Source organism: Fragaria vesca, linkage group LG1 (assembly GCF_000184155.1).
Source record: "Fragaria vesca subsp. vesca linkage group LG1, FraVesHawaii_1.0, whole genome shotgun sequence".
NCBI lineage: Eukaryota > Viridiplantae > Streptophyta > Magnoliopsida > Rosales > Rosaceae > Fragaria > Fragaria vesca.
In genome coordinates, this window is record NC_020491.1 from 21117039 (window position 1) to 21129079 (window position 12041).

Consider the following 12041-nt stretch of genomic DNA (forward strand, 5'->3'; position numbering starts at 1 on the left):
CGTGAATAACCATATGACTATTTTCTTCTCAGAAATTTCATTATACAAAGAGGCAACATAAATTTATGCAAACAAGGGGCAGGGGGATTTGAAAAGCAAAAATACTTGCACAACTACAACACAAACTAAATTCAGATATTGGTAATCATTTCTCCATTTTGTTATAAGTAATCTTATTACAAGGACCTATATATACTTCATGTAAACATAAAAGGCAAAGGGGTTATAAAAAGCAGAAACAAGTGAGCTACAACAAAATCTAGATTTGGAGATTGGTCAAAGGTTGTTTTTAATAGAAATGCTGATTCAGAACAAAAAAATTTGCAAAGCTTCAATGATTCACTGTTCCCTACACTATCATAGTATCCAATAGCCATGCAAATCAAAATCAACACAACCATCCGTAGAAAAAGAATATCAGAAATAACAATCACTTCAGATAGTATGCACGTATTTGATTTACAAATATGCAACAAGTATGGAAAAGTGTACGTAATACAGAAATGTGATGCTTGGCTGTAAATTCAGGTACTTACTTGAGGATACAACCAACACAAAGAGTACCAATCTCTCGGAAGTAGAACCCACTTTACCAATAACTAGCATCAACCTGTTTGAAATCTGTGAAGTGAGAAACCAATGTAAAATGATATATTCAATACTTCAGTCGATTCACCAACTACTTATGATACAAAAAATTCAATTTTGTAGTTCCTTTTTAACAAAGCAGATTAATAGGAAAAATATACAAAAGATTTTATCACCTCTTTGCTAATAACTGGACAATTGTCTAGCTGGACCAACGTATGAAGGATTTGTTCCCACATTGACTTTTGGGGCTTTGGCACGTTCTGCTTGTTTACACCCCCTAAGAAAACAAATAGATGACCCAACTTGATTATAACTAGCTAGATTCCACTAATTCAATAGTATATGGCTGAATTCAGTAAAGTTTTATGTAACTATGTTAAGGTGAATTTAAGATCATTGCTACGTACAATTGATATTCAATAATCATAGGCATCGGAGCGAAACTTAACTTACTTGAGCAAACAAGTAAAAAAGCCTTAGTCATCATCGCATATGTAATTAACAATGTCTGCTCAGATTGATTTGGCAACAAAATGTCATTGATAATTTCATCGAATATATAACAAATCTATAACTTCATAATTTCATTATACATATAGAGTTGGTGTTAAAATTATAAGACTCTGACAAGGGGAAGGGTTTGAGAGTGTTTGGCATTAACCAGTGTTTTGATATATGGAAACTTCTGTATACATGACTGTCTATGTACAACATTGATTCGTGTGGATAATAAAAAAAGCAATTGAAGAGTGGATATCACTTGTTAATATAAGCTTTGCTTCAAGCTAGAATGTCCTAGCCAGACAAGGACAGTAGATCAGTTGGCAAGAACACACAAATATCATGTTCACATATAAAAGTTAACATGCAATTGCAATTGCAATTGGCAATTCTAATAATGAAAAAAAAAAAAAAAATTCCTAGTCTTGGGAGGTATCTCATGTCATAATTTTCACAAAATACGCAAGTAAGGGTGTTAACTAGACTTGTATGATTAAAAATGAAAACTTACTATGTGTACGTAAACAGACGTAAGTCACTTAACTCATCATAGACTATAGAGGAGACAAAAAACAAACAACCAATAAAAAGAACCGAGCTATATTGCAGCCATACCTATAAGGGAATCATAGATGGAATGTTGAAGGGGCATATCCGAACACGAACACCAAGGGGTTCCCTAATGTAGTATGTATCAATGTCATAAGTGCATTGAGAACAAACTCCCCCATATGTAGAGTTGCCATCCCACAACCACGTTCGACCACCTCTAAAGAAGAAAAGAACGGCATGTGACCCAATTTTTGGTTACATTAATCATAACAGAATAACAGAAACCACATTAATGCATATGCAAAAACTGACTTATACTACGGAGCACATCACTACACTCAGCACCCTTCAATGTCATACCCTGCTCTATGGTGATATTCATGGCAAGTTTATCCTGAAATTTGTATCATAGACATTGAGATTCATAAGCTCATATACCATGATAGAATGATGTGAAACTCTACACCCATGCCAGTTGCAAATGCCACAAGAAAATAAGAAGTTTTAATTGGTTGATAGAAATCCTACCCAAACGACCTAATGCCAAAATCCAATCGGTAGAACCCTTAATTGATGGATCGAAAGGTCTACACCAGAGTCCTCTTTACCCAGTATTTTCCAACTTTAGTTAGTCTTGGAATCGCTCTCAAAAAACAATATGTTTCTCTAATAACGACATCAAAGCTAATTAAAAATCAAGCTAATCAGCCTAATCCTAATCAAAATTGAACAATAACAACAGCAACATCTCAATTAACGAACAAATTTACATAAGTAGAGAAAAAATAACCACTGGAAGAAAACAGAGGAAGGTCTGTTACTCACGGCGAAGCTGACCCCTTGAAATTTTGTCGACCATGCCGATTTGAAAGACATGTGAATCAAACCTCAAGAAAAATTAGGGTTGTGCTTAAGCCTTGAGAGAGAGAGTCGGAGAGAGATGATAGCAGAACAACCACAAAACTTTTAGTGGAAGAAGTCGTGATATGGCTGAGTTAACTGTTCACTTTCTTTTTTTGGCACAAACCGCGAAAAATCCCGCGTCTACCGATGAATTCTATTAAAAAAGTTACTTACCAAATTGACCATGTCACTATACGTAAATGGTAGGTCACTAAACTTATACAGTAAGCGAGCTTACAATTTTTATTACCATCAACTGTTTTAGTGACCGGTAGTTTTTGTTGGTCACTAACTCTGTTATTTGTGACCATTATAATTAGGTCACTAAGAATTTGGTCACTATAGCACAGTATTGTTGTAGTGAGTGTGTATTAACTCAAACTTGAAGGAATCCCACAAAATGATCAGATGAAACAACCAAGCCAATCTTTTACAAAAAAAAGTACATAGATAGCAGAATAATATAATAACAATGAAACTAGTTACCAAGAATCAAATCACTTCCCATTCGCAAAGGCATAGTTCCCTTTCAAAAATGACCAATATAATAACACATGCCACTAATTTCAGTTCAATACCAACAGATTTAATAGCCTCTCTCTCTAGGAAACCTTCAAACATAGGCATTCTCCATGAATGAATTCATGGAGCCATATCCAACAATTATATAAGGACCATCCCAAAACTTTATGGCATTTCATCTTGTTCCTTTACTCTATTGCTTATTTCTTTCGCACAAGTCATGTTTAAAAACACTCCACAATTGAACATACATCTCAACACACGAAACAAGCAATACAACACTCAAAACAAGTTGAGTGCTAACCATGTAAGATCCCAAAACAGACACACTAGAACAACTTAACGAAAGCAATCAGCCGAATCCGAAGGGTCAATTATGGTGGCGCTTACTTGAAAGGCGCTCCCGAGGGTTTTGCAAAGCCTCGCGAAGGAACTGGTCGACCTGATTGAGGGCGTCCTCAGAGAGCTTATCATCAGAAGCAGAGGAAACCAGAGACGACGCGTCGTTGATGAGGTCTTGCTGGGAAGGCTTGGGATCCTTGTTGTTGTTGGAGGAGGAGAGCCTCGTCGACGCCCGCGACCTCCCCATGACTCCGGGGCCCCGAGATCGTCCGCCAGAGAGGCCTCCATGGAAGAATCGAGGCTAGGGTTTGAGGAGAGGATCAGAGGACGTATGTGTGCTGAGGAGAATGAAACCCCAACCAGAATTTGGGGTTTTGATAAATTTGGGGGTTTCGGGAGGAAGAGAGAATGAAATAGAATTCCAGGGGACGAGAAAGAGTGAGAGAGAGAGAGGGGGTTTGATATTTTATCGGTGCGGACAATTCACCGAGTCGGCCTCCTTTTATCCATACATCGATTTAATTTTATCTTCACACCGACTTAATTTTATCTTCACACCGACTTAATTTTACGATTGGTATTTAAACAATTTAGTTTTTTACGGCTCAAATCGCACCGTCTAAATATTCTTAATTTCTAAATAATTTCTAAAATTCTGAAACTTCAAAACTTTATACAAAAATAGCTCAGTACTCTAAAAATTCCATGAAAATTTTTATAAACTCATCATGACACGTACTTTAATATCAAACTCTAACATCAAGGTATTCACCTGATAAAAATTTCTAAAAATATAATCTTGATATAATAAGCTCGATAAATTTTCAAAATATTTACAGTATCAATTAGTCAAACACATGATAAAGTTGGTCAGATATTTACTTAGTCCTTGTGACTTTATAATATATGTCATTGATGAGTTATTTACGTTCATCAAGTCAATTTTATAATCAAACAACAAAAAAAAAATTTTATTGTCGTCTGATATCTTTTAACAACAGACATTTAAAATTCTATCGTCTAAATATAATAACATATTATGCATAAAATTATCATGTTTTTAAGACCACAAACATTAAAAAAAGAAAAAGTTAGCAAAAAAGTATTTACTATAAATGTCTCCGACTTTATTTTAGTAAATACATAGTAAATGCAAGTGAAGAATTTAAATATTGTTATTTTAGCCAAAAGGGCCATAAGTGCTCGTTCTCTCTGGGACTTGTCGAGACTTGTTGACTCAGTGACACAGAGAAGAAGAAAAAGAAGGAAGAAGAATGAAGCGCAGGGTGTTGATGCTGTGCGGCGACTTCATGGAAGACCAGGAGGCCATGGTTCCATTTCAAGCATTGCAGGGTTATGGGCTCGCCGTCGATGCCGTCTGTCCTGGAAAGAAAGCCGGCGACGTCTGCCGCACTTGTATTCACCAACTCTCTCCTACTCACCAGGTTCACCTCACCTCTTTTCTTTTTCATTTTTTTATTATCATCATGAATTCATTACTAAAATCTGAAATCTGCTTGTTTATGATTCTTGCAAATCTAGTAAATTGCATCAGATTCTTGTATATTAAGGGTTGAGTTTTGGGGTCTCTGTTGAGACTATAGCCCCAGCTTGATGTAGTATGTTTATTTCAATGAAGGACCATTTCAATAAAAAAAAACAAAAATTTATTAGGGTTTAACCAATTAGTCGCTTTGCCTTTGATTTGACAAATTTCAGTTGGAAATATTTAACTTAGCCTTCCACACATATTCTTATATAGTCCACATATATCATATGTTTATTGCAAGTAGCTTTCACCTGATCACTAGGTGACCAAGTAAATGGTGCTCATGCATACTTTAATTTCAAAGGCTGGGAGTAAATCAGCAGAAATTAGTCATTTTAAAATCATTCCTTGAACGTAAATGACCACAAATTTCTTGGTCACCAGGTGACCAGGTATAGAGGACCATGTTTATGTATAAAATGCTGTTGTATGATCTTTTCACAGCAATCTAAGTTGAACTGGTGAAAGTCAAATGGGAAGTTACTAATAAGTGGCACTAACTCTAGTTTGTGAGGAAAGCTAAATGGCAAAAGTAAAGCAGGTAATGGGTACAACTATCAGGCTTGGGGTGGATGGGGGGTTACTATTTACAGTGCTTCCTCATCGTGTTATGAGACGATCCAACCAGTAATGGGATTTTGGAGGAAACCATTAGGCAAAATGGTTGGGTGCGTCTATTGGAATCTACTGGCCCAAGATTTTATTCAGTTCTTGGGTATTAGTCACACTAAATTGATATATGAAGTTTCATGAAATCTGCAGTGATTAAGTGCTATCTAATTATACATGGGGATATGGACCATAAGTTGAATTGAAGCATTGAGAAGGTGTCCAATGGCTTTGAAAAGGCGCGGCTACCTATCTCATGGATCCTCTAGGCCACTTTTTATCAGGTTACTCTCATCTGCTGAATCTAGTATGACTGTGTATGACTCTTCCAAGCGCTTCAACCTCACCTACAAAGCTTCCACATGACTGGATGCACTGAGGCCACAAAATTAGGCTTGTAATAGTCCTCATTTCTTTTCTGTGTCCAAGAAGCCAAAGGTTTTCCATGCCTAAAGTCTAGGTGTAGGGACTCTCTTTGCTTGTGATGGCAGTGCCTAAAATTAAGGTACAGGGATAAGGCAGGTTCCTCTGTCTCCCTATGGATGGTAATTAATCTTGGCACCTGGTCCGTCTCTATTTGACTGTAGTTCTACTGCACGATTGGGTCTAGTTTCTGCATATGCACCATGTTACAGTCTAGCTCAACACAAATCTCTTTATTAATTTGTATCCTTATTTTTTTCTTGTTTGTTTCAAGCTGCCACCACTCTCATTGTCCTCCTGTTTGATCAAGTGTCTGCCCACAACTTCTGAGGGGGTATATAGGGCTTGACCCACTCAACGCTATCTACTTTATTAACGCATCCATAAACATTCCTCCTGTTACATCCTAGCAAGTCCCTAACACAAATGGAGTTACATTTGGAATCAGACTTATGGTGTGCAGATCCCAGTTTATGCAGCCTCGTGCATGGTGGGACTGACAATACTAGAGGCAATAGCAGTAGCATGACGGTGTTGTAATGCCTATAGAATCCCATTTCACCTGGATTGAGAGTGTATGAAGTTGCATGTACAATCGGGAATCCCTTAGATTATGCACGTGTGTGTATGTTTAATTAAGGCAATCTACATTTTCCACGATGTATCAAGGAGTTAAAATTTATTAGCTATATGATTCATATAATTAACTGTTAGACACCAATCAGTCTTCTAATACCGTTTATTAGCCTAGGAATCTCAGAAAGCTAAAGGAGCAAAGACTGTTTTTTAGGGGATGATCCGTTTTTGTACTGTACTTATAATTACTAGTCTTGAAACTATGTTTATTTTCTCTCCCTTTTGTTTTACTCTGTTTTTCTGTTTTCATGAGTATTCCTTTTGTTGCAGACATATTCTGAATCACGTGGTCATAATTTTACACTGAATGCAACATTCAATGATGTTGAAGCTGACAATTATGATGGATTAATAATCCCAGGTGGGCGGGCTCCTGAGTATCTTGCTATTGATGCATCTATTGTAGATTTGGTGAAAAATTTACAGACTCCACAAAGGCAATTGCAGCTATTTGCCATGGGCAATTGGTCCTAGCAGCTGCTGGCTCAGTTAAAGGTCGGAAGTGCACAGCATATCCTGCTCTGGGACCTGTACTTGTTGCTGCAGGTGCTCACTGGGTGGAACCGGAGACCTTGGCAGCGTGTGTCGTTGATGGTAACATAATCACAGGGGCTACATATGAAGGCCATCCTGAGTTCATTAGGGCTTTTGTGAAGGCACTAGGAGGCAACACAACTGGTTCAGATAGAAGAGTCCTGTTTCTGTGTGGAGTAAGTCTTAGTTTCCTCATTTAAATTTATTTTCCTGTGTAGTGCATTGACAAACATATGATCACACTCAGTTAAAACAAACATTGCTCCAAATTGCTGTAGAAAACCAGCAGAATCAAATATGAATATCATATTTGGCATTAGAAGTCGAAGTCCCCTTTGTTACTAGAAGTCCGTGTGGTCTAGAAGTCCCCTTTGTTTACGACTGAATACTGTGCATTAGACAGTCGATATAGGCCATCCATAAACATACATGCATAATTTGGCATACAAATAACTTCAACAGAGAGTTAATTAGATGTAGCCTTGAGATATTCTATCAAAGAAAGAGGAGAGGAAGCCAGATTCAACTTTATCAGATGCATCATGAATCTCTTATTATTGGATTCCGCGATTAGTTCCGTTGTATGCGACGTCAATATATTGGTGGAATGGTAAGCCTATCTGGTCACTTTTCACACTTGAACACCTGTTTTTGTGTTGTCAGTTTGAGTTTGTTGCATGTCAAGTGGATTTTGACAAAATACCTTAGAGAAGAATCGTAAAAACTAATGACAAATAGTTCAATTTCTTAATCCCCCTCTATGAGTTAGCTACTCTTAGTTGTTTAATTTTCAGTCCTTTATGTCGTTGTGCTTTGGTAGATATTACTGTTAGAATAATTAAGCAAAGACGTAAAATGTTGTTAATTTAACATGTGGTGTGCCATGGTATAGTATTACTATTTCTATCATTATTATTTTATTTTTATTTCTGATTTGTTTGGCTGTTTCTGTTCACTTCCCAGCCTATTCTTGTTTAGCTTATCCAATAGTGATAGTGCTGAGAAGATCTTAATGATGCAATACTTGTTAGCTGCTATACAATTATGGTAATAATCTACAGTAATAACAATTGCATATAATTAGGAAGGAGAATCAGAATCACTCTTGATTTGAGGAACAGAGTGATTCTCGCTAACAATACTTAATAGGATGCCAAGAAAGGATATTTCATGGAAATGAATTAGTGCAAACATAATTTGGACCCCGTAAGTGCTCTTTCATATTTTCAAGTTATTGGTAGGTTGTGTAAGATCCTAGAAGCGAATTGTAATTTTAGTTGCCTTCTAGAGGCGTATCTTGTAATTCACTTATGTTGTCTTTGTCTTTATCTGGCAATTTGCATAATCGCATAGGCTTTCGATGTTAGCTTTTGTTTTTAAAACTTTTAATATTGTGGGTTTACTGTTGAATGTGCTGATCTTAAATCTGTCTCTACTGACATGATCAAAGTAGAAGCTAAAAGCTCGTCATATGTGGAATTGTAGCCTTTTGTTGTGATGTTGTCCCCTTCTTTTGGTCCTTATCCATGTAAATTCTTTTGTGCTTCTCTGTCCATAATATTTTACACCAGTATTGAAATACCTTTATTTTGAATCGAATTAGTGCTTGTTCAACAAATCAAGATTGGCTACCCTTTCCAAAGCAGAATTAAATGAATAACCCCATTGTTAGGTAAAATGGGTATATTAATGCTTGTCTACATATGATCTACCAATGAGTCTTAGATGTCTCAAAGTTACTGACTTGTAGATTCTTTCGCCGATACTTGTAGGACTTCATGGAAGATTATGAGGTGGCTGTGCCTTTTCAGTCGCTTCAAGCTCTAGGGTGCCATGTCGATGGAGCTTGCCCCAATAAGAGATCTGGTGATATTTGCGCAACTGCTGTCCATGATTTTGAAGGTGATCAAACCTACAGTGAGAAGCCAGGACATAATTTCACTTTAACAGCTGATTTTGAAGCTATAGATGCCTCCAGTTATGATGCTCTTGTCATCCCTGGCGGTCGGGCACCAGAATATTTGGCATTAGATAAGAAAGTTATTGAACTAGTGAAACAATTTATGGAAGCCAAGAAACCAGTTGCATCCATCTGCCATGGGCAACAGATTCTAGCTGCTGCTGGTGTTCTACAGGTAGGCTATTGACACAAGCACCTTTAGTACATAGGATCAACACGGTGTTCATTTGAAAGTCGAGGAGTATTTTCATTTTCTTTCTTTTAGCCATACTGCACGCTTTGTTTGCTGAAATTTCATCTTGTTATCAATCCGGTCCTTTCTCTTTCTTGACTTTCATCCCTAAGAAAGTCTAATTTTGGAATCAAATAGGAGCTAATGACCTAAAGAGGCCACATGTATAAAATACTCAATGAAATCAACAAAGTTGATAAGTGAGTCTTTAAACATTTCTATAACATTTATTGAATGTTTTCCGATATTTCCTTCAGTTCTCCAGGATAAGTGAATGCTACCAAGCAATGAAAAAGGAAAAAACAGCTTCTACTTTATTAATAAAAGCACACAAGATTTACTTTGTACCTCGTTTCTGTACTATTGATCTATTGGTAACTGCTACCTTTGAAGTATTAGTTTTGGGAGAGGGGATAGAAGTTTATTTGCGTTAGCAGAGATACACACAGAAGTTCTGCATCTTTTCTTTTTGGGTGATTTTTAAAGTTCTTATTAGACTGTCCTTATACTATGTCTAAATTATTTGTCCTTATACTGTCCTTATACTATGTCTAAATTATTTGTAATTTGCTACATTTCAGGGTAGGAATTGTACTGCATACCCAGCGGTGAAGCTTAATGTGATTTTATCAGGAGCCACATGGCTCGAACCTGATCCAATACACCGTTGCTTCACTGATGGGAATTTGGTGACTGGAGCAGCTTGGCCAGGCCACCCGGAGTTCATTTCTCAATTGATGGCATTGCTAGATGTTGGAGTTTCATTTTAGTCGCTATTACCAGGTCACCCTTTACGTGTAAAATGTACATTTACTACAGTAATCCATCAGAGTAATAACATGTATACATGATATGCCATGCACCTTTGCTTGGGTGGAAACCTCTGCTTGTTTTTAAGTTTGTTCAAATAAATTGATGGAACACTTTTAGGCCTTACAGCTCTTTCTCTCTCTTTGACTACGTCGCCATATAGACTGTAGATTGTATTAGCTTACATTTTCGCAATCCTCCTTTAATCTGCTATGAAAGTAATCATGATATTAGTTAGATTTTCTTCTTCTGAATAAAGATGTTAGTAGTAAGCTTGACATGTGCATCCGTTGGTTTGTCCAGCGTCTCAACTCAACTCTTACAAATAATGATATAATGGATGTGAGTCGTCCAGTGCAGCTGCATTCTTAAAAGAGAAAAAAAGTTATAAAAAAAATAAAAATAAAAAAAAGGCTAACAGATACCATATGTTGAGATGGTTCAATATAAGTATGTAAATTATTAGTGACGCTCTGCCTGTGATGAACAGATCACTAATTTTGAAAATGGATTCTTATTTGTTTTTGTTTCTATAAATAATTTCAACTTAGAATTGGAAGACTATGAGAAGCCTCAGCTTTACTTTTAAATAGAAAGACTAAATTTATGTCGGCTTTACTTGTGAGAGGCCTCAAATGCGGAAGAGATGCACTTAAATATCGATTGCTGCCTAATAATGCCCAGGTTCTGGTCTGGGATTTATTTGTTTGTTTGATTAATTCTACATAATAGAATCAAAATCATAAATCTAGCTGTAATCAACTATATATATAACACCCCTAATGTAAACTAAATTCCACTGGATATAATGAAATAGGTAGTTGATTTGGCTAATTTTGTGTATATAAGTTGATTACTAAAGAAGGCATACGCCAGATTGATGGACATAATAATAAGAGTTCATATGTTAATATTTCCTTTTATGTTTTTTTTCGACAAATATATTTCCTTTTATGGTAATATTTCTTTGTTCTCACAAACAAAATCTTAATATTTCCTATTATAGTAACCGATGCTGATCTTAGTGATCTAGCTTTCTATTTCCAGCAGAACCAGTCTAGCAGTCTTTTATAATCGACTCAACTGTGTTGCGTGCAAGTCTCACACAATTTCTCAACTATATAGCAAGGACAAATCCACGCACCATTGCCCTATACCCAAATTGCCAGCCCATTGGCACCAATTAGAAGTGATCAATGGCTGAAGCATGCACCCATCCACTGGTAAAAATCACCTTGAGGAAGATGATTAAACCCCACTACAACAAAAAAACTGATTTGCGAGGAACAAATTAGTCGTTAAAAACTGATATTTCATCGCCGTAACATTTTAGCAAGGAAAATAATTTGGCCACCAGTTCCTCGCAGTATGGTCAGTGATGTAACCAGAATCCATCATTAGAAGGGTCAAATTCTAAACAAGAATACTAGTACTAAACAATAATCCTTATTAAATAACATTACAATGTATGAATTGTTACATTAATACTTTAAAAAGTCAGAGTAACAAATCTCCCTAGCTAAGCAATAATAATTCTAAATATTATGATGGTATTCCAAATTTGGTGTTCAAAATCCCAAATCTTTTTTGAGAAGAACAAAAAACGATTTAGAGAAATTGATAAAATAAAAATAAATTATAGAAGCTTGAATATATATAGGTAAGCTAGTATGTTACAAATTAATAAATTAGGATTAGGAAGACACGAGTCACCAGTAAATCCAGGCCCGCTCACCTGCGGGAGTGTTTTTAAGGGACAGAGAGGGACAATTCACTTAGAACCATTAGATTTAAATAAAACTGATCTGAGGGCTGAAAGAAACTTCACCCCCATTCGTGAATACACAGCTGATAACATACCCATCTCTCTCTCTCTC

General features: G+C 36.4%; 2 protein-coding genes and 1 pseudogene across 3 annotated transcripts in view; 1 reads left to right on the forward strand and 2 right to left on the reverse strand.

Moving 5' to 3' along the window:
* LOC101300576 overlaps nucleotides 1-814 on the reverse strand; it is a 15514-nt gene extending 14700 nt beyond the window's left edge. Inside the window, exons 1-2 of the mRNA XM_004289522.1 lie at nucleotides 765-814; nucleotides 537-610 (exon numbers count right to left, since the gene is read on the reverse strand). The gene's annotated coding sequence lies outside the window, so the exon portion shown is untranslated. The remainder of the gene's footprint in view (nucleotides 1-536; nucleotides 611-764) is intronic.
* An 893-nt stretch (nucleotides 815-1707) lies between these two features.
* LOC101300862 lies at nucleotides 1708-3886 on the reverse strand. Its single transcript, XM_004289523.1, has 2 exons — nucleotides 3460-3886; nucleotides 1708-1859 (listed from the first exon to the last, which is right to left on the reverse strand). The coding sequence occupies exons 1-2, from the start codon at nucleotides 3656-3658 to the stop codon at nucleotides 1708-1710; spliced, it is 351 nt and encodes a 116-aa protein (XP_004289571.1). The 5' UTR covers nucleotides 3659-3886.
* A 749-nt stretch (nucleotides 3887-4635) lies between these two features.
* LOC101301721 lies at nucleotides 4636-10335 on the forward strand (annotated as a pseudogene). Its single transcript, XR_183798.1, has 4 exons — nucleotides 4636-4856; nucleotides 6899-7338; nucleotides 8935-9297; nucleotides 9936-10335. The product of XR_183798.1 is annotated as an uncharacterized LOC101301721 (transcript).
* The last annotated feature ends 1706 nt before the right edge of the window (nucleotides 10336-12041 follow it).

Bases quoted from the DNA above. Each gene is read 5' to 3' on its own strand.
- LOC101300862 (XM_004289523.1), bottom strand. From the start codon at position 3,658: ATGGGGAGGTCGCGGGCGTCGACGAGGCTCTCCTCCTCCAACAACAAC. The intron at 1,860-3,459 runs GTAAGCGCCACC...TCTTCTTTAGAG, and splicing joins CCCTCGGGAGCGCCTTTCAA to GTGGTCGAACGTGGTTGTGG.